This window comes from Oncorhynchus gorbuscha, linkage group LG14 (genome assembly GCF_021184085.1).
Source record: "Oncorhynchus gorbuscha isolate QuinsamMale2020 ecotype Even-year linkage group LG14, OgorEven_v1.0, whole genome shotgun sequence".
Lineage (NCBI taxonomy): Eukaryota > Metazoa > Chordata > Actinopteri > Salmoniformes > Salmonidae > Oncorhynchus > Oncorhynchus gorbuscha.
This window is the reverse complement of record NC_060186.1, coordinates 1,678,101-1,702,112: the sequence shown is the minus strand read 5'-3', so window position 1 is coordinate 1,702,112 and position 24,012 is coordinate 1,678,101. Positions and strand designations below refer to the sequence as shown.

Here is a 24,012-nt window from a genome sequence, read left to right as displayed (position 1 = left end):
TAGTAATATACACACACAATATTTATAGTAATATACACACACAAGATTTATAGTAATATACACACACAATATTTATAGTAATATACACACATAATATTTATAGTAATATACACACACAAGATTTATAGAAATATACACACACAATATTTATAGTAATATACACACAATATTTATAGTAATATACACACACAATATTTATAGTAATATACACACACAATATTTATAGTAATATACACACACAATATTTATAGTAATATACACACAATATTTATAGTAATATAAACACACAATATTTATAGTAATATACACACACAATATTTATAGTAATATACACACACAATATTTATAGTAATATACACACACAATATTTATAGTAATATACACACACAATATTTATAGTAATATACAATATTTATAGTAATATACACACACAATATTTATAGTAATATACACACACAATATTTATAGTAATATACACACATAATATTTATAGTAATATACACACAATATTTATAGTAATATACACACACAATATTTATAGTAATATACACACACAATATTTATAGTAATATACACACACAATATTTATAGTAATATACACACACAATATTTATAGTAATATACACACACAATATTTATAGTAATATACACACACAATATTTATAGTAATATACACACACAATATTTATAGTAATATACACACACAATATTTATAGTAATATATACACACAATATTTATAGTAATATACACACAATATTTATAGTAATATACACACACAATATTTATAGTAATATATACACACAATATTTGATCAGGATACAACAACAGTATTTAGAGTTATTGAAACTATGAGAACGGTTTCTTTGTCTTTCCCCATGGTGATGGATCAGTGATGGATTTTACATGTGTGTTACCTCATTTTATACCCCAGTGAAACAGGAAGCCATGAAAGGCCACAATACAGTTCCTTCAACTGAGATTAAAAATAGAATGTTAATCCAGATAACATTTTGTTGGATTTAATTTACATGAACTGTTAGGAGTGCAAATATTTTCAGTTAGCCTGGTCCTACTAATCAAGTTTACAGTTAGCCTTGTCCTGCTATCTAATTCTACAGTTAGCGTGGTCCTGCTAAACAAGTCTTGCCAGGTCTCCCTCTCAAAACAGGCTCTGAACCCTCCGGGATCTTCTTAGCCTGGGCACCAGTCTATTTTGTGGTAACATTCTACTCCTTGTCAACATAACTTGGCATATGACATGGAGTACAAGAAGTGGAATCCCAGCTAGCGCATATTGTTTATTGAAAGTTGTGGGAACATACATTTTTGTTTTACTATTGGTTCTTGGGAGGAAACCATAACTTTACAGGTTGCAGGGAGGTTCTGAAAACGTTTTACCATGGTTCCAGGGAGGATCTGAGAACGTTTTACTATGGTTCCAGGGAGGTTCTGAGAACATCTTACTATGGTTTCAGGGAGGTTCTGAGAACGTTTTACTATGGTTCCAGGGAGGTTCTGAGAACGTCTTACTATGGTTCCAGGGAGGTTCTGAGAACATCTAACTATGGTTCCAGGGAGGTTCTCAGAACGTCTAACTATGGTTCCAGGGAGGTTCCTGGAACGTTTAACTATTGTTCCAGGGAGGTTCTGAGAACATCTTACTATGGTTCCAGGGAGGTTCTGAGAACATCTAACTATGGTTCCAGGGAGGTTCTGAGAATGTCTAACTATGGTTCCAGGGAGGTTCTGAGAACTTCTTACTATGGTTCCAGGGAGGTTCTGAGAACACCTAACTATGGTTCCAGGGAGGTTCTGAGAACATCTAACTATGGTTACAGGGAGGTTCTGAGAACGTCTAGCTATGGTTCCAGGGAGGTTCTGAGAACTTCTAACTATGGTTCCAGGGAGGTTCTGAGAATGTCTAACTATGGTTCCAGGGAGGCTCTGAGAACGTCTAGCTATGGTTCCAGGGAGGTTCTGAGAACGTCTTACTATGGTTCCAGGGAGGTTCTGAGAACTTCGTAATATGGTTCCCTGAATGTTTTGATGGGAGGATTTATTAACGCTCAGAGAATACACATTTTTGATCATTTGGAGGTTTTTGAGTGTCCCCACTTTGAGTGTCCCCACAATAGCTATCTTTTCGCGTGGCAACGACTGGTAAGACGATTTAGGAGGGAGGTTAGCAAGGCAGAGGTACTCGTCAAGCAAGCAGCGTGAGGTCCTTAAGGGCTGAGACACAACATTGTTGTTAGAATGCAGTGGGAGTTGACCATTCCCTTGTTATTCAACATCTGTTTCCTCATTTCATTTCTATTATTACTGAGGTAAAAGGCCTGGGGTGGGGGTGCAACTTGTCAAGAAGATAAATGCCTGTGGGCCACACCCTCTCATGCAATGCCATGCAAATATAACACTGGCTTACAAACGTCTACATGTCAACTTTTACCTGAAGAGGAGCAGAGGACCACCAGGTTAGTTGACAGAGTCATGGTACTTGAAAACACTTGTTTCCTGTCATCCATAATATCATGTTACAGCGATGACATTATATTACAGAGATGTTACTAGTGGGCACCAATATTGATCCTTCTGTACCAGATGTTACTAGTGGGCACCAATATTGATCCTTCTGTACCAGATGTTACTAGTGGGCACCAATATTGATCCTTCTGTACCAGATGTTACTAGTGGGCACCAATATTGATCCTTCTGTACCAGATGTTACTAGTGGTGGGCACCAATATTGATCATTCTGTACCAGATGTTACTAGTGGTGGGCACCAATATTGATCCTTCTGTACCAGATGTTACTAGTGGGCACCAATATTGATCCTTCTGTACCAGATGTTACTAGTGGTGGGCACCAATATTGATCCTTCTGTACCAGATGTTACTAGTGGTGGGCACCAATATTGATCCTTCAGTACCAGATGTTACTAGTGGTGGGCACCAATATTGATCATTCTGTACCAGATGTTACTAGTGGTGGGCACCAATATTGATCATTCTGTACCAGATGTTACTAGTGGTGGGCACCAATATTGATCATTCTGTACCAGATGTTACTAGTGGGCACCAATATTGATCCTTCTGTACCAGATGTTACTAGTGGGCACCAATATTGATCCTTCTGTCCAGATGTTACTAGTGGTGGGCACCAATATTGATCATTCTGTACCAGATGTTACTAGTGGCACCCTGGGCCTTTCTGTCTCAATATTGTATAAAGGAGTTCAGTACCACCCTGATGCCTTTCTGTCTCAATTATAATAGTATGTAAAGGAGTTGAAGTACGTTGCACCCTGCTAGGCCTTTCTGTCTCAATTATAATAGTATGTAAAGGAGTTGAAGTACGTTGTACCCTGCTAGGCCTTTCTGTCTCAGTTATAATAGTATGTAAAGGAGTTGAAGTACGTTGTACCCTGCTAGGCCTTTCTGTCTCAATTATAATAGTATGTAAAGGAGTTGAAGTACGTTGCACCCTGCTAGGCCTTTCTGTCTCAATTATAATAGTATGTAAAGGAGTTGAAGTACGTTGCACCCTGCTAGGCCTTTCTGTCTCAATTATAATAGTATGTAAAGGAGTTGAAGTACGTTGCACCCTGCTAGGCCTTTCTGTCTCTGCGTTGTACCCTGCTAGGCCTTTCTGTCTCAGTTATAATAGTATGTAAAGGAGTTGAAGTACGTTGTACCCTGCTAGGCCTTTCTGTCTCAATTATAATAGTATGTAAAGGAGTTGAAGTACGTTGCACCCTGCTAGGCCTTTCTGTCTCAATTATAATAGTATGTAAAGGAGTTGAAGTACGTTGCACCCTGCTAGGCCTTTCTGTCTCAATTATAATAGTATGTAAAGGAGTTGAAGTACGTTGTACCCTGCTAGGCCTTTCTGTCTCAATTATAATAGTATGTAAAGGAGTTGAAGTACGTTGTACCCTGCTAGGCCTTTCTGTCTCAATTATAATAGTATGTAAAGGAGTTGAAGTACGTTGTACCCTGCTAGGCCTTTCTGTCTCAATTATAATAGTATGTAAAGGAGTTGAAGTACGTTGTACCCTGCTAGGCCTTTCTGTCTCAATTATAATAGTATGTAAAGGAGTTGAAGTACGTTGCACCCTGCTAGGCCTTTCTGTCTCAATTATAATAGTATGTAAAGGAGTTGAAGTACGTTGCACCCTGCTAGGCCTTTCTGTCTCAATTATAATAGTATGTAAAGGAGTTGAAGTACGTTGTACCCTGCTAGGCCTTTCTGTCTCAATTATAATAGTATGTAAAGGAGTTGAAGTACGTTGCACCCTGCTAGGCCTTTCTGTCTCAATTATAATAGTAGGGAGAGACTTTAATGTTCTGACAATAACAATGTAGAGGTAGATCTCCTTTAACAGCATCTGCTGGGCTGCATTCCATGTGGTTGAAACCACAGTAAAAGTGAGCATGAAAGCAGGGTGTGTAGAGATGGTGATGAGGATGCTTAACCCTTGTGTGGTGTTCGGGTCTGTCTGACCCATTTTCAATGTTTATTAAAAGAAAGATTACACAATTATGTCATGTTTTGTCATTTTCTGTGACAAATAAAACATTTTAATTAAAATAAAACATTCTGATCATTTTTACCAGAGGGTAATAAAAGTGTGGAAATGTGTGTGTGTGTGTGTGTGTGTGTGTGTGTGTGTGTGTGTGTGTGTGTGTGTGTGTGTGTGTGTGTGTGTGTGTGTGTGTGTGTGTGTGTGTGTGTGTGTGTGTGTGTGTGTGTGTGTGTGTGTGTGTGTGTGTGTGTGTGTGTGTGTGTGTGTGTGAAAACAAGTAAAAATTAAAGAAATGTATGCAGTGTGCCAACACTCTGTCTTCCTCTTCCCTGGGCCTGCTGTTTCAACAGAGCACCAATAACCTGTTTGTCTCCCTGCCTTGTCTGTTTGTCTCCCTGCCTTGTCTGCTGGTCTGTCTGTTTGTCTCCCTGCCTTGTCTGTTTGTCTCCCTGCCTTGTCCGTCTTTTTCTCACACTCTTTACCTGTTGTAGCGTGTGAAACTACACAATGTCTTGCAGGAACCTTTTCGATGTTATTACAATACATTACTTCAATACATTATTCCAATACATTGTAAAACACTCTACCCCAGCCCGGTGCAAATTGGAGGAGGAACACAACAAATCAATAGCTTTGCATGTGTGGCTACTTACCACAATCAATCAGTATGGCAAAAATAATCTCTGCTCAGAGGGCCTTAGAAATAATCTTTGCAGATAGAGATGCTAGTGTGGAAGTAGCGTCTTCCACTTTGCAAGATTAAGAATTTTAAGAATATGATGATCATGTCTCTGTCAATTCGGAGTCTGACAGTGAGTTGTAAGAAGAGGATGAGATTGACCTTCAGCTAGCCCCAGGACCAGCCCTTCAGCAACCAGCCCCAGGACCAGCCCTTCAGCAGCCAACCCCAGGACCAGCCCGTCAGCAGCCAACCCCAGATCCAGCCGGTCAGCAGCCAGCCCCATGACCATACAGTCAGCAGCCAGCCCCATGACCATACAGTCAGCAGCCAGCCCCAGGACCAGTCCGTCAGCAGCCAGCCCCATGACCAGTCGGTCAGCAGCCAGCCCCATGACCCAGTCAGCAGCCAGCCCCATGACCATACGGTCAGCAGCCAGCCCCAGGACCAGTCCGTCAGTAGCCAGCCCGTCAGCAGCCAGCCCCAGGACCAGTCCGTCAGCAGCCAGCCCCATGACCATACGGTCAGCAGCCAGCCCCATGACCATCCGGTCAGCAGCCAGCCCCAGGACCAGTCCGTCAGTAGCCAGCCCGTCAGCAGCCAGCCCCAGGACCAGTCCGTCATCAGCCAGCTCCTTGACCATACGGTCAGCAGCCAGCCCCAGGACCAGTCCGTCAGTAGCCAGTCCGTCAGCAGCCAGCTCCAGGACCAGTCCGTCAGTAGCCAGTCCGTCAGCAGCCAGCCCCAGGACCAGTCCGTCATCATGTTCAGAAATCCACAGGAAATAGCGGTTACGACAACGCGGACGAAAATTCCAAATAGTTTCCATAATGTCCACAGAAACATGTCAAACATAGGAGAGGGAAAAGCAATACCTTTCCAAATTCTGTTGCGCGAGCAAAACTCACGTGACAACTTGACGCGATGTTATCGTTCTGGCTCATTTTTCAAAATAAAAGCCTGAAACTATGTCTGAAGACTGTTGACACCTTGAAGAAGCTATAGGAAAAGGAATCTGGTTCATATCCCTTTAAATGGAGCAAAGGTAGGCTATGGAACATGGAGTTTTCAAAATAGAAGCCACTTCCTGTTTTGATTTTCCTCAGGGTTTCGCCTGCAATATCAGTTCTGTTATACTCACAGACAATATTTTGACAGTTTTGGAAACTTTAGAGTGTTTTCTATCCAATAATAATAATAATATGCATATATTAGCAACTGAGACTGAGAAGCTGGTCGTTTACAATGGGCACCTTTTCATCCAAGCTACACAATACTGCCCCTGCAGCCATAGACAACTTCCGGTGATACTTGAGGGCACTCAATTCAAATAAATAATCATAGAAACTATGGATATAAAAACATTTAGGTCTTATATTGGTTAAAAGCTTAAATTCAAGTTAATCTACCTGCACTGTCCGATTTACGAGGACAGCGCCCCACATAGAAATATTTTAATATTTTAATATTCACAAAGAGAGGGAGGGAGGGAGGGACTGGTGCACTTCACAAAATAGGATGGCTTCATGAGGCAGGAAAATTATGTGGATATATTGAAGCTCAAGATTTCAGTCATTAAGTTAAAGCTTGGTCGTAAATGGGTCTTTCAAATGGACAACGACCCTAAGCATGCTTCCAAAATTGTAGCAAATTGGCTTAAGGACAACAAAGTCAAGGTATTGGAGTAGCCATCACAGAGCCCTGACCTCAATCCTACAGAACATTTGTGGGCAGAACTGAAAAAGCGTGTGCGAGCAAGGAGGCCTTACAAATCTGCCTCAGTTACACGAGCTCTGTCAGGAAGAATGGACCAAAATTAACCCAACTTATTGTGGGAAGCTTGTGGAAGGCTACCCGAAGGCTTCTAACTATCCTCGCTCCTCGCCATGTAAATCTGACAGGAGAAAACATCGGGTTTCTAACTATCCTCAACATGTAAATCTGACAGGAGAGAACATCAGGTTTCTAACTATCCTCAACATTAAATCTGACAGGAGAAAACATTGGGTTTCTAACTATCCTCAACATGTAAATCTGACAGGAGACAACATTGGGTTTCTAACTATCCTCAACATGTAAATCTGACAGGAGACAACATTGGGTTTCTAACTATCCTCAACATGTAAATCTGACAGGAGAAAACATCGGGTTTCTATCTATCCTCAACATGTAAATCTGAGAGGAGACAACATCGGGTTTCCTAACTGAAAATCTCAAATGAAATCTGACAACATTTGTAAATCGGGTTTCTATCTATCCTCAACATGTAAATCTGAGAGGAGAAAACATCGGGTTTCTAACTATCCTCGCTCCTCAACATGTAAATCTGCAATTCTTCTGATTCAGACAGAGCACAGCAATGTGATTGGCTGTGTATTATTGACATTGCAATACCCATATGAAAATACAGTTGAACAGTTCACACAGTTTCATTCTATGATTTTATTACCTAAATGTTTTTTAATTTATTGTAGCCCCTTTGTTGACAATAATTAAATGTGTACATTCATTATGTTATTGTGTTGATACAGCCTGAACAGTAGTTATTTTGGAGAAGTTTCCAACATAAAAGTAGAATATGTCTGACAACAGGAACAGTCCTGCCAAGTCGCTTTGGATAAAAGCGTCTGCTAAATGGCATATATTATTATTTATTATTATAAAACCAACAACACACAGCCTTACACACTCAGCTCCCTGTATTCTACAGCTGCACTGCTACAGCTTCACCTGGAGGGGGCGACAGAAACACCCAGATTTAAGGGACAGGACAAAAAGACCAATGACAGACAACACATCTTATCTGAAAGGCTCTCTTGACATAGCTGTCCCAATAGAGTCACTATGAACCAGACACTGACTGGCCATGGGAAATTTTGGGGCCAGATGGGCCAGTCCATCTTAAAGCACAGTGGGCTGGCCTAAATTGGGTGCCTTACCTCCCTAATCTTACCTCATTTGCACACACTGTATATTTTGTACTGAATTATTGACTGTATGTTTGTTTATTCCAAGTGTAACTCTGTGTTGTTGTATGTGTCGAACTGCTTTGCTTTATCTTGGCCAGGTAGCAGTTGTAAATGAGAACTTGTTCTCAACTAGCCTACCTGGTTAAATAAAGGTGAAATAAAATCTAATTTTTTTCACAATCCTTGACTGACTTCAATACAAGATAAACATGTCATAAATAAATATGTCACTCACCCTAACGTCAGGACCAGACTCCACAGACCACAGGTTGGGTTGGTCCTCCTCTTCCTCCTCGTCACCAGTGGGAAACCAGCTAGGATAATATTATACAGACGGATTAGATTACATCAGATATTCACTGATTTATTGATTTGATATTTAAAGTATTAGGACTCTCCAGCCAGAGACAACATTATATATGACCTCAGGTATATTACTCTGTCAACTAGTAACACAGAGATGAACATCACACAGACAACATTTACATTTACATTTAAGTCATTTAGCAGACGCTCTTATCCAGAGCGACTTACATGACCTCAGGTATATTACTCTGTCAACTAGTAACACAGAGATGAACATCACAGAGACATTAATACAGAGATGAACATCACAGACATTAATACAGAGATGAACATCACAGAGACATTAACACAGAGATGAACATCACAGAGACATTAATACAGAGATGAACATCACAGAGACATTAACACAGAGATGAACATCACAGAGACATTAACACAGAGATGGACATCACAGAGACATTAATACAGAGATCACCTGGTTAATGTGAAACATGTGTTCTACTGTAGTGTTTCACTGAGAGCCTGAAATCCAGACCTGTTTTGTGTTAACATCCCATCTAGATGAGATGATACATGTGTTCTACTGTAGTGAGCCTGAACTTCAGACCATCTAGCACAAAAAGTTGCTCCCCTGGTCATATTTGTGCTTGGACTTTCAAAAAGTTAACCCAGAATGTGTTAACACTGTTATTAAAATTATTATTCAAATATTCATTGAACATTTTCAGGGAGTAAAAAAAAAAAAAAACTCAAAATAACCTATAATTTCTGTTCTCTGAGTGTTAATAAAACCTCCCAGGAAAATGTTCAGGGAACCAGAACCTCCCTGGAACCATAGTAAGATGCTCTCAGAACCTCAGAACCTCCCTGGAACCATAGTTAGACATTCTCAGAACCTCCCTGGAACCATAGTAAGATGTTCTCAGAACCTCAGAAACCTCCCTGGAACCATAGTAAGACATTCTCAGAACCTCCCTGGAACCATAGTTAGACGTTCTCAGATCCTCCCTGGAACCATAGTTAGATGTTATCAGAACCTCCCTGGAACCATAGTTAGACATTCTCAGAACCTCCCTGGAACCATAGTTAGACGTTCTCAGAACCTCCCTGGAACCACAGTTAGATGTTCTCAGAACCTCCCTGGAAACATAGTTAGATGTTCTCAGAACCTCAGAACCTCCCTGGAACCATAGTTAGACTTTCTCAGAACCTCCCTGGAACCATAGTAAGATGCTCTTTGAACCTCCCTGGAACCATAGTTAGACGTTCTCAGAACCTCCCTGGAACCATAGTAAGACGTTCTCAGAACCTTCCTGGAACCATAGTAAGACGTTCTCAGAACCTCAGAACCTCCCTGGAACCATAGTTAGATGTTCTCAGAACCTCCCTGGAACCATAGTAAGACGTTCTCAGAACCTCCCTGAAACCATAGTAAGATGTTCTCAGAACCTCCCTGAAACCATAGTTAGACGTTCTCAGAACCTCCCTGGAACCATAGTAAAACGTTCTCAGAACCTCCCTGGAACCATAGTTAGACGTTGTCAGAAACCTCCCTGCAACCTAAAACTTATCGTTCCCAGAACAGGCTGTTTTCATTTCCATTTTTAGAAAGTAAAAAAAAACGCTCCTTTTTACCAGTCAGTAAAGTTATGGTTTCCTCCCCAGAACCAATGGTAAACCAAAAATGTATGTTCCCACAACTTTCAATAAACCATATGCGCTAGTTGGGATTCCACTTCTTGTACTCCATGTCATATGCCAAGTTATGTTGACAAGGAGTAGAATGTTACCACAAAATAGACTGGTACCCAGTGTCCTGTCTTGACTATCATTAAACTGAAGATTAATCTTTATCAAATGACTCTCTGTAATTATTATTACGTGATTAAACTGATTAATCATGTAACTGTAATTAACTAGGAAGCATAAACAAACAGTAGATAGTTACAAGGAAATGATAACGGAGTTTCCCTAGTGGGATAAACCGGCATCGCGGCTTGTTGTACAAAAGAGAAGTGGTGGTCGACTGAGATAAGAAACACACAGTTGATCATTATAATAATTGAAATGCTAATCCTTTGCACATGAACGCTCACTCATTCGGGAACAATTGCAATCAATATATACATTTACGCTCAGTGTGTCGTCGGGGTCTCTGTTGAAAAGTTTTTTTCTATTGGAGAGTGTCCGTCCTCTCTCGCTCTCTCTCTCGTAGTTAGAATGGATAGTTCAGAGTAACATTCATTCATGTCGTTATAGAATAGATGTTTTGGCAGTTGTCGGTTTTCGCGTTCAATGATACCAAATTCCTAGCTGCAGACTAGTAATTAATATCAAAGACTTGTTCTTATTCTGTCAGTATCGATAGTCTAAGAGTTTAACCACGTGGTATGGTTAAAAGATTCAGCCATCTACTCAAACCTTGGCCCTCTCGTTATCGAGGTAAGCTGGTCTGCAACCTTTGTCCTCTCGTGATTGAGAGAAACATGGTCTGTTGAAAAATTCTCAAAGTGGGGTTTTTATTCGGGAGTTGCAGAAAAGGGCCTGTCCCAGGATGGGCTCATGGACGGTCCTCTGATGTAGTTAAACTCAAAAGAGAATTGTGTCCAAAATCACATTACACTAATTTCAAACAGTATCATCCTCACTCATTCATCTTATACAACAATTAGATGTAAACCTCATATCTGAGGCTATTATATAAACAGCATTATGGTAATGTGGTCATATTGGCTCCCATGAGTTTCACCAAATTGTACCAAACGGACCAGTTCGTAGATGGATTCTTCACCGATCTTATATACCTTCTTCAGAACATAAATGTTGTTGGGACCTCAAGTTCTGTGAGGTTGAAGAAATGCCTTTGTTCTCTATGAAAATTCACTATGTCTCTATACTGTGGCCATGAGGAAATCATCTCCTCCAAGAATTTACGACCTCTCTCTGACCACAGCAGCCTGTGTGTAGAAGACAGGGAAAGGGGGATGGGGCTTGCTGTACCCAAAGAGGGCAACATCATGACACCAGGCTATGGAGATCCGTAGGGTTTAGAGCCTGTTTTGCGAGGGAAACCTGGCAAGACTTGTTTAGCAGGACCTAGCTAACTGTAGACTTAGTTAGCATGACCAGGCTAACTATAGACCTAGTTAGCAGGACCAGGCTAACTGTAGAATTAGATAGCAGGACAAGGCTAACTGTAGAATTAGATAGCAGGACCAGGTTAACTGTAGAATTAGATAGCAGGACCAGGCTAACTGTAGAATTAGATAGCAGGACCAGGCTAACTGTAGAGCTGGATAGCAGGACCAGGCTAACTTTATAATTAGATAGCAGGATCAGGCTAACTGTAGAATTAGATAGCAGGACAAGGCTAACTGTAGAATTAGATAGCAGGACCAGGCTAACTGTAAACTTGATTAGCAGGACCAGGCTAACAGCAATCATAAGTTAGGCTAACTGCACCTGGAGGTGAAGAGAGTCTTCTCGTTGATCATCTGGACTCTGAAGATGTTGACAGCCTTATAGACGTCTATCACATCCTGGTACTTCTCCAGTAGATGCCTGGAGAGAGAGACAGGATAGAAAATAGTCACTCTACAATATCACCACACTTGACAAGATTAAACACAACAAAGTGGAGTTGAGACACTATAAACCTCAATATACCTGTAATATGTCCCTGACTTGTCCTTCTGGTTCCTCTGGTCTGGCTTCATGTCATCTCCCCCCCACTGGTAGCATGGGCAGGGGAAGAGGCTTAGCCAGGGGTAGAGGCAGGGGCTGGGTCTGGTCCTCTCTCCCAGGGGCAGGTTCTGTGCCAGGTAAGGTCTGAGGAGGGCTCTGGGCAGAAGAGACACCAGCCAGTAGATGGGCTCCTCATTCACAATGTCATGGAAGCTCTGGAGGTACTGACGCACAGCTGCAGAGGGCTGGATGGAGGACAGGTTCTGTAGGCAGGAGGAAGAGGAAAAGGAGGAGGAGATGGAGGAGGAAGAGAGACAGGGAGTTTACTGTGTGGTTATGGAAAACCTGGAGGTACTGACGCATGTCTACAGAGGACTGGATTGAGGACAGGTTCTGTAGGCATGATGAGGAGGATGAAGAGGAGGAGGAAGAGAGACAGGGAGACCAAAGTGAAGCTATATACAGGGAGTGACAGTACCAGATCAATGTGGAGCTAATATACAGGGAGTACCAGATCAATGTGGAGCTATATACAGGGAGTACCAGTACCAGATCAATGTGGAGCTATATACAGGGAGTAACAGTACCAGATCAATGTGGAGCTATATACAGGGAGTAACAGTACCAGATCAATGTGGAGCTATATACAGGGAGTACCAGATCAATGTGGAGCTATATACAGGGAGTACCAGATCAATGTGGAGCTATATACAGGGAGTACCAGATCAATGTGGAGCTATATACAGGGAGTACCAGATCAATGTGGAGCTATATACAGGGAGTACCAGATCAATGTGGAGCTAATATACAGGGAGTACCAGATCAATGTGGAGCTATATACAGGGAGTACCAGATCAATGTGGAGCTAATATACAGGGAGTACCAGATCAATGTGGAGCTAATATACAGGGAGTACCAGATCAATGTGGAGCTAATATACAGGGAGTACCAGATCAATGTGGAGCTAATATACAGGGAGTACCAGATCAATGTGGAGCTAATATACAGGGAGTACCAGATCAATGTGGAGCTATATACAGGGAGTAACAGTACCAGATCAATGTGGAGCTAATATACAGGGAGTACCAGATCAATGTGGAGCTAATATATAGGGAGTACCAGATCAATGTGGAGCTAATATACAGGGAGTACCAGATCAATGTGGAGCTAATATACAGGGAGTACCAGATCAATGTGGAGCTATATACAGGGAGTAACAGTACCAGATCAATGTGGAGCTAATATACAGGGAGTACCAGATCAATGTGGAGCTATATACAGGGAGTACCAGATCAATGTGGAGCTAATATACAGGGAGTACCAGATCAATGTGGAGCTAATATACAGGGAGTACCAGATCAATGTGGAGCTATATACAGGGAGTACCAGATCAATGTGGAGCTAATATACAGGGAGTACCAGATCAATGTGGAGCTATATACAGGGAGTGACATTACCAGAGCAATGTTCAGAGGTACCAGGCATTTGAGGTTGATACAGTATGTTCATTAAGGCAGGGTAAAGTGACTAGGCATAAGGATAGATAATAATAATGTATTTGAGGTTGATACAGTATGTTCATTAAGGCAGGGTAAAGTGACTAGGCATAAGGATAGATCATGTATTTGAGGTTGATACAGTATGTTCATTAAGGCAGGGTAAAGTGACTAGGCATAAGGATATATAATGTATTTGAGGTTGATACAGTATGTTCATTAAGGCAGGGTAAAGTGACTAGGCATAAAGATAGTGTAACGGCGTTCATCTGTTGAATGAAGAGAGTCAGACCGAAATGCAGCGTGTAGGTTACTCATGACTTTAATGAAAGTATCGCGGTACATGAAATAACTGAACTAAATACAAAAACAACAAACGGAACATGAAACCTATTACAGCCTATCTGGTGAACACTACACAGAGAAGGAACAAACACCCACAAAATACAACGCGAACTCAGGCTACCTAAATACGGTTCCCAATCCGAGACAACGAGAATCACCTGATTCCAATTGAGAACCGCCTCAGGCAGCCAAGCCTAACTAGACACACCCCTAATCATACACAATCCCAATGCTAATAAAACCCCAATACGAATCACAACATATAAACCCATGTCACACCCTGGCCTACCCAAACATATAACAAAAAACACAAAATACAATGACCAAGGCGTGACAGAACCCTCCCCCCTAAGGTGCGGACTCCCGGACGCACCTCAAGAGCATAGGGAGGGTCCGGGTGGGTGTCTGTCCATGGTGGCGGTTCTGGCTCGGGACGTGGACCCCACTTCATAAATGTCCTATTTCCTCCCCTTCGCGTCCTGGGATAATCCACCTTCTCCGCCGACCATGGCCTAATAGTCCTCACCCAGATCCCCACATAACTGAGGAGCAGCTCGTGACAGAGGGGCATCTCGGGACAGAGGGGCATCTCAGGACAGAGGGGCATCTCAGGACAGAGGGGCATCTCAGGACAGAGGGGAAGCCCAGTACTGAGGGGAAGCCCAGTACTGAGAGGAAGCCCAGTACTGAGATGAAGCTCAGGCAGGTAGTAGGCTCCGGTAAATCCTGGCTGGCTGGCAGATCTGGAAGAGACTGGTTGTCGGGCAGATCTGGAAGAGACTGGTTGTCTGGCAGATCTGGAAGAGACTGGTTGTCTGGCCGATCTAGAAGATAATGGCTGACTGGCACTTCTGGCGGATCCTGGCAGACTGGCGGCGCTGGGCAGACTGGCGGCGCTGGGCAGACTGGCGGCGCTGGGAAGACTGGCGGCGCTGGGAAGACTGGCGGCGCTGGGAAGACTGGCGGCGCTGGGCAGACTGGCGGCGCTGGGCAGACTGGCGGCGCTGGGCAGACTGGGAGCACTGGCGGCGCTGGGCAGACGGGAGACTCCGGCAGCGCAGGAGAGGAGAAAGGATCTGGTTGCGCTAAACAGGCGGGAGACTCCGGCAGCGCAGGAGAGGAGAAAAGCGCTGGTTGCGCTGAACAGGCGAGGCGCACTGGAGGCCTGGTGCGTGGTGCTGGAACTGGTGGTACTGGATCGAGGACACACACAGGAAGCCTGGTGCGGGGAGCTGCTACCGGAGGACTGGTGTGTAGAGGTGGCTCTGGATAGACCGGACCGTGCAGGCGCACTGGAGCTCTTGAGCACTGAGCCTGCCCAAGCTTACCTGGCTCGATGCCCACTCTAGCCCGGCCAATAGGAAGGGCTGGTATGTGCCGCACCTGGCTCTGCACCCGCACTGGAAACACCGTGCGCTCCATAGCATAACACGGTGTACAACCCTGGCGTTGCAAGCGCCACGCTCTACCAACTGAGCCCCAAAGGTGAAAATACATATGATTTATCTGAAACCCGCCAGGGTTGTGGGTTCGATTCCCCCGGGGAAATAGTATGAAAAGAAGTCTGAAAATGATATGTACTTACTAAGTCACTCTGAGCTAAAGGGAATATTATTGTAATACTGAAATACTATGAAGTGAACCAACTAAAGGAAGTCAGAAAAGAAAGAAGAGATTTCTGTTTTGGGGGCGTGTCTAAATACACCAAAACTTGAGTAACCTGGGTAACCTGGGTAACCTGGGTAACCGAAATTGAACTTGAATTTAACCAAAACAAAAAAAGTTTAAATAAGGGTCATTGAACACGTTTATGGAAGGTTTACTGAAATGATAAATCACCTACTATATTCTAGTTGTTTTTCCTATTCAATTGTATATTAACTGATACATTTTAAAGGTAATTGTTAGAAGAGCTTCTTACCAGGTGTGGTGGAGTTTGGTTCTGGGCCTCTTTCAGAGACTCCTGGTAGCGTTGATGTGTTCTCTGGAGAAACAGCATGATGTCTGGAGGACCCTGGACTGTTCTGATCAGCAGCTGGCCCACACACACATTTACACTGTTATACAGAGCAACTTATCTTAAGATAGCTAGGGACGACAACCACGTATCACAGTCATAGTAAGTAAATCTTTGAGGTATTGGTTTTATTTAATGTATTTTCTTTTCACCCGCAGCATGGGGATGACTCTGTCCAGGTATAGCACCTCCTGGTGGCAGAAGTCAGCATAGCAGCGGGCAGGCAGACGTCTGGAATACATCCCTCTGAGGAAGGCTGAGTAGAGGATCTCATCTGCTACTCTCTCACTGGTCTCCCACAGGACATCATAAATACTCACCTCGTCAACCAGCTCTGGGGGAGGGAGGGAGGGAAATATTTTTTTTGTGGTGTTCACAAGTATGTTGGCCATTTTAGCAACGCTTTGTCAAAAACTCAAAACAGTTCATCAAAAAGACATTTGTTTTAAAACTCTGAGCACATTTTTTTTATTGACAGTCTAGTATCTAGAAAAGTCTACTATCTACTATCTACAACATACTACTATCTACTATCTAGAACAGTCTACTCTCTAGAACAGTCTACTATCTACTCTCTAGAACAGTCTACTATCTAGAACAGTCTACTATCTACTGTCTAGAGCAGTCTACTATCTATACATTTACATTTACATTTAAGTCATTTAGCAGACGCTCTTATCCATCTATTATCTAGAACAGTCTACTATCTAGAACAGTCTACTATCTACTATCTAGAGCAGTCTACTATCCACTATCTAGAACAGTCTACTATCTAGAACAGTCTACTATCTACTATCTAGAGCAGTCTACTATCTATTATCTAGAACAGTCTACTATCTGCTATCTAGAACAGTCTGCTATATGCGATCTAGAACAGTCTACTATCCACTATCTAGAACAGTCTACTATCTACTATCTAGAACAGTCTACTATCTACTATCTATAATCTAGAGCAGTCTACTATCTATTATCTAGAACAGTCTACTATCTGCGATCTAGAACAGTCTACTATCCACTATCTAGAACAGTCTACTATCTAGAACAGTCTACTATCCAGAACAGTCTACTCTCCACTATCTAGAACAGTCTACTATCTACTATCTAGAACAGTATAGTATCTAGAAAAGTCTACTATCTATTATCTAGAACAGTCTACTATCTACTATCTGGAACAGTCTACTATCTGCTATCTAGAACAGTCTAATATCCAGAACAGTCTACTATCTACTATCTATAATCTAGAGCAGTCTACTACCTATTATCTAGAACAGTCTACTATCTGCGATCTAGAACAGTCTACTATCCACTATCTAGAACAGTCTACTATCTAGAACAGTCTACTATCTAGAACAGTCTACTATCTAGAACAGTCTACTATCCAGAACAGTCTACTCTCCACTATCTAGAACAGTCTACTATCTACTATCTAGAACAGTATAGTATCTAGAAAAGTCTACTATCTATTATCTAGAACAGTCTACTATCTACTATCTGGAACAGTCTACTATCTAGAACAGTCTACTATCTAGAACAGTCTACTATCCACTATTAGAAACAGTGTACTATCTACTATATAGAACAGTCTACTATCTATTATCTAGAACAGTCTACTATCCACTATTAGAAACAGTGTACTATCTACTATATAGAACAGTCTACTATCTGTTATCTAGAACAGTCTACTATCCACTCTCTAGAACAGTCTACTATCTACTATCTAGAACAGTCTACTATCTGCTATCTAGAACAGTCTATTATCTACTATCTAGAACAGTCTACTATCTATTATCTAGAACAGTCTACTATCTACTCTCTAGAACAGTCTAATATCTAGAACAGTCTACTAACTACTATCTATAATCTAGAGCAGTCTACTATCTATTATCTAGAACAGTCTACTATCTGCTATCTAGAACAGTGTACTATCTGCGATCTAGAACAGTCTACTATCCACTATCTAGAACAGTCTACTATCTAGAACAGTCTACTATCTAGAACGGTCTACTATCTAGAACAGTCTACTCTCCACTATCTAGAACAGTCTACTATCTACTATCTAGAACAGTATAGTATCTAGAAAAGTCTACTATCTACAACATACTACTATCTACTATCTGGAACAGTCTACTATCTAGAACAGTCTACTATCTACTATCTAGAACAGTCTACTATCTACTATCTAGAACAGTCTACTATCTACTATCGAGAACAGTCTACTATCTATTATCTAGAACAGTCTGCTATCTGCTATCTAGAACAGTCTAATATCTAGAACAGTCTACTATCTACTATCTATAATCTAGAGCAGTCTACTATCTATTATCTAGAACAGTCTACTATTTGCTATCTAGAACAGTCTACTATCTGCGATTTAGAACAGTCTACTATCCACTATCTAGAACAGTCTACTATCTAGAACAGTCTACTATGTAGAACAGTCTACTATCCACTATTAGAAACAGTGTACTATCTACTATATAGAACAGTCTACTATCTATTATCTAGAACAGTCTACTATCCACTATCTAGAACAGTCTACTATCTGTTATCTAAAACAGTCTACTATCCACTATCTAGAACAGTCTACTATCTACTATCTAGAACAGTCTACTATATATTATCTAGAACAGTCTACTATCTATAATCTAGAACAGTCTACTATCTACTATCTGGAACAGTCTACTATCTAGAACAGTCTACTATCTACTATCTAGAAGAGTCGACTATCTATTATCTAAAACAGTCTACTATCTACTATCTGGAACAGTCTACTATCTAGAACAGTCTACTATCTACTATCGAGAACAGTCTACTATCTATTATCTAGAACAGTCTACTATCTACTATCTATAATCTAGAGCAGTCTACTATCTATTATCTAGAACAGTCTACTATCTGCGATCTAGAACAGTCTACTATCCACTATCTAGAACAGTCTACTATCTAGAACAGTCTACTATCTAGAACAGTCTACTATCTAGAACAGTCTACTATCCAGAACAGTCTACTCTCCACTATCTAGAACAGTCTACTATCTACTATCTAGAACAGTATAGTATCTAGAAAAGTCTACTATCTATTATCTAGAACAGTCTACTATCTACTATCTGGAACAGTCTACTATCTAGAACAGTCTACTATCTAGAACAGTCTACTATCCACTATTAGAAACAGTGTACTATCTACTATATAGAACAGTCTACTATCTATTATCTAGAACAGTCTACTATCCACTATTAGAAACAGTGTACTATCTACTATATAGAACAGTCTACTATCTATTATCTAGAACAGTCTACTATCCACTATCTAGAACAGTCTACTATCTGCTATCTAGAACAATCTACTATCCACTATCTAGAACAGTCTACTATCTGTTATCTAGAACAGTCTACTATCCACTCTCTAGAACAGTCTACTATCTACTATCTAGAACAGTCTACTATCTGCTATCTAGAACAGTCTACTATCTACTATCTAGAACAGTCTACTATCTATTATCTAGAACAGTCTACTATCTACTCTCTAGAACAGTCTAATATCTAGAACAGTCTACTATCTACTATCTATAATCTAGAGCAGTCTACTATCTATTATCTAGAACAGTCTACTATCTGCTATCTAGAACAGTGTACTATCTGCGATCTAGAACAGTCTACTATCCACTATCTAGAACAGTCTACTATCTAGAACAGTCTACTATCTAGAACGGTCTACTATCTAGAACAGTCTACTCTCCACTATCTAGAACAGTCTACTATCTACTATCTAGAACAGTATAGTATCTAGAAAAGTCTACTATCTACAACATACTACTATCTACTATCTGGAACAGTCTACTATCTAGAACAGTCTACTATCTACTATCTAGAACAGTCTACTATCTACTATCTAGAACAGTCTACTATCTACTATCAAGAACAGTCTACTATCTTTATCTAGAACAGTCTGCTATCTGCTATCTAGAACAGTCTAATATCTAGAACAGTCTACTATCTACTATCTATAATCTAGAGCAGTCTACTATCTATTATCTAGAACAGTCTACTATTTGCTATCTAGAACAGTCTACTATCTGCGATTTAGAACAGTCTACTATCCACTATCTAGAACAGTCTACTATCTAGAACAGTCTACTATGTAGAACAGTCTACTATCCACTATTAGAAACAGTGTACTATCTACTATATAGAACAGTCTACTATCTATTATCTAGAACAGTCTACTATCCACTATCTAGAACAGTCTACTATCTGTTATCTAAAACAGTCTACTATCCACTATCTAGAACAGTCTACTATCTACTATCTAGAACAGTCTACTATATATTATCTAGAACAGTCTACTATCTATAATCTAGAACAGTCTACTATCTACTATCTGGAACAGTCTACTATCTAGAACAGTCTACTATCTACTATCTAGAAGAGTCGACTATCTATTATCTAGAACAGTCTACTATCTACTATCTGGAACAGTCTACTATCTAGAACAGTCTACTATCTACTATCGAGAACAGTCTACTATCTATTATCTAGAACAGTCTACTATCTACTATCTATAATCTAGAGCAGTCTACTATCTATTATCTAGAACAGTATACTATTTGCTATCTAGAACAGTCTACTATCTGCGATCTAGAACAGTCTACTATCCACTATCTAGAACAGTCTACTATCTAGAACAGTCTATTATCTAGAACAGTCTACTATCCACTATTAGAAACAGTGTACTATCTACTATCTGGAACAGTCTACTATCTAGAACAGTCTACTATCTAGAACAGTCTACTATCCACTATTAGAAACAGTGTACTATCTACTATATAGAACAGTCTACTATCTATTATCTAGAACAGTCTACTATCCACTATTAGAAACAGTGTACTATCTACTATATAGAACAGTCTACTATCTATTATCTAGAACAGTCTACTATCCACTATCTAGAACAGTCTACTATCTGCTATCTAGAACAATCTACTATCCACTATCTAGAACAGTCTACTATCTGTTATCTAGAACAGTCTACTATCCACTCTCTAGAACAGTCTACTATCTACTATCTAGAACAGTCTACTATCTGCTATCTAGAACAGTCTACTATCTACTATCTAGAACAGTCTACTATCTATTATCTAGAACAGTCTACTATCTACTCTCTAGAACAGTCTAATATCTAGAACAGTCTACTATCTACTATCTATAATCTAGAGCAGTCTACTATCTATTATCTAGAACAGTCTACTATCTGCTATCTAGAACAGTGTACTATCTGCGATCTAGAACAGTCTACTATCCACTATCTAGAACAGTCTACTATCTAGAACAGTCTACTATCTAGAACGGTCTACTATCTAGAACAGTCTACTCTCCACTATCTAGAACAGTCTACTATCTACTATCTAGAACAGTATAGTATCTAGAAAAGTCTACTATCTACAACATACTACTATCTACTATCTGGAACAGTCTACTATCTAGAACAGTCTACTATCTACTGTCTAGAACAGTCTACTATCTACTATCTAGAACAGTCTACTATCTACTATCGAGAACAGTCTACTATCTATTATCTAGAACAGTCTGCTATCTGCTATCTAGAACAGTCTAATATCTAGAACAGTCTACTATCTACTATCTATAATCTAGAGCAGTCTACTATCTATTATCTAGAACAGTCTACTATTTGCTATCTAGAACAGTCTACTATCTGCGATTTAGAACAGTCTACTATCCACTATCTAGAACAGTCTACTATCTAGAACAGTCTACTATGTAGAACAGTCTACTATCCACTATTAGAAACAGTGTACTATCTACTATATAGAACAGTCTACTATCTATTATCTAGAACAGTCTACTATCCACTATCTAGAACAGTCTACTATCTGTTATCTAAAACAGTCTACTATCCACTATCTAGAACAGTCTACTATCTACTATCTAGAACAGTCTACTATATATTATCTAGAACAGTCTACTATCTATAATCTAGAACAGTCTACTATCTACTATCTGGAACAGTCTACTATCTAGAACAGTCTACTATCTACTATCTAGAAGAGTCGACTATCTATTATCTAGAACAGTCTACTATCTACTATCTGGAACAGTCTACTATCTAGAACAGTCTACTATCTACTATCGAGAACAGTCTACTATCTATTATCTAGAACAGTCTACTATCTACTATCTATAATCTAGAGCAGTCTACTATCTATTATCTAGAACAGTATACTATTTGCTATCTAGAACAGTCTACTATCCACTATCTAGAACAGTCTACTATCTAGAACAGTCTATTATCTAGAACAGTCTACTATCCACTATTAGAAACAGTGTACTATCTACTATATAGAACAGTCTACTATCTATTATCTAGAACAGTCTACTATCCACTATCTAGAACAGTCTACTATATGTTATCTAAAACAGTCTACTATCCACTCTCTAGAACAGTCTACTATCTACTATCTAGAACAGTCTACTATCTAGAACAGTCTACTATCTACTATCGAGAACAGTCTACTATCTATTATCTAGAACAGTCTACTATCTACTATCTGGAACAGTCTACTATCTGCTGTCAAGAACAGTCTAATATCTAGAACAGTCTACTATCTACCATCTATAATCTAGAGCAGTCTACTATCTATTATCTAGAACAGTCTACTATCTATTATCTAGAACAGTCTACTACCTACTATCTAGAACAGTCTACTATCTACTATCTGGAACAGTCTACTATCTAGAACAGTCTACTATCTAGAACAGTCTACTATCCACTATTAGAAACAGTCTACTATCTATTATCTAGAACAGTCTACTATCTATTATCTAGAACAGTCTACTATCTACTATCTAGAACAGTCTACTATCTACTATCTAGAACAGTCTACTATCTATTATCTAGAACAGTCTACTATCTACTATCTGGAACAGTCTACTATCTGCTATCTAGAACAGTCTAATATCTAGAACAGTCTACTATCTACTATCTATAATCTAGAGCAGTCTACTATCTAGAACAGTCTACTATCTAGAACAGTCTACTCTACACTATCTAGAACAGTCTACTATCTACTATCTAGAACAGTATAGTATCTAGAAAGTCTACTATCTACTATCTAGAACAGTCTACTATCTACTATCTACTATCTAGAACAGTATAGTATCTAGAAAAGTATACTATCTACTATCTAGAACATACTACTATCTACTATCTGGAACAGTCTACTATCTAGAACAGTCTACTATCTACTATCTAGAACAGTCTACTATCTACTATCTAGAACAGTCTACTCTCTACTATCTAGAACAGTCTACTATCTATTATCTAGAACAGTGTACTATCTACTCTCTAGAACAGTCTACTATCTACTATCTAGAACAGTCTACTATCTACTATCTAGAACAGTGTACTATCTACTCTCTAGAACAGTCTACTATCTACTATCTAGAACAGTCTACTATCTATGATCTAGAACAGTCTACTATATTCTATCTAGAACAGTCTAATATCTAGAAAAGTCTACTATCTACTATCTAGAACATACTACTATCTATTATCTGGAACAGTCTACTATCTAGAACAGTCTACTATCTACTATCGAGAACAGTCTACTATCTAGAACAGTCTACTATCTACTATCTAGAATCTAGAGCAGTCTACTATCTATTATCTAGAACAGTCTACTATTTGCTATCTAGAACAGTCTACTATCTGTGGTCTAGAACAGTCTACTATCTAGAACAGTCTACTATCTAGAACAGTCTACTATCTACTATCTAGAACAGTCTACTATCTAGAACAGTCTACTATCTACTATCGAGAACAGTCTACTATCTATTATCTAGAACAGTCTACTATCTACTATCTGGAACAGTCTACTATCTGCTGTCAAGAACAGTCTAATATCTAGAACAGTCTACTATCTACCATCTATAATCTAGAGCAGTCTACTATCTATTATCTAGAACAGTCTAC

At 40.0% G+C, this 24,012-nt stretch overlaps 1 protein-coding gene across 3 annotated transcripts in view; it reads right to left on the bottom strand.

Moving 5' to 3' along the window:
* Positions 1-7,628: 7,628 nt before the first annotated feature.
* LOC123995964 overlaps positions 7,629-24,012 on the bottom strand; it is a 73,390-nt gene continuing 57,006 nt past the window's right edge. For all 3 annotated transcript variants that reach the window (XM_046299615.1, XM_046299614.1, XM_046299613.1), the window contains exons 8-13: positions 16,176-16,357; positions 15,928-16,041; positions 12,148-12,428; positions 11,944-12,042; positions 8,411-8,489; positions 7,629-7,936 (exon numbers count right to left, since the gene is read on the bottom strand). In XM_046299615.1, coding sequence (XP_046155571.1) covers positions 7,925-7,936; positions 8,411-8,489; positions 11,944-12,042; positions 12,148-12,428; positions 15,928-16,041; positions 16,176-16,357 — 767 coding nt within the window. In that variant the 3' untranslated portion in view covers positions 7,629-7,924. The remainder of the gene's footprint in view (positions 7,937-8,410; positions 8,490-11,943; positions 12,043-12,147; positions 12,429-15,927; positions 16,042-16,175; positions 16,358-24,012) is intronic.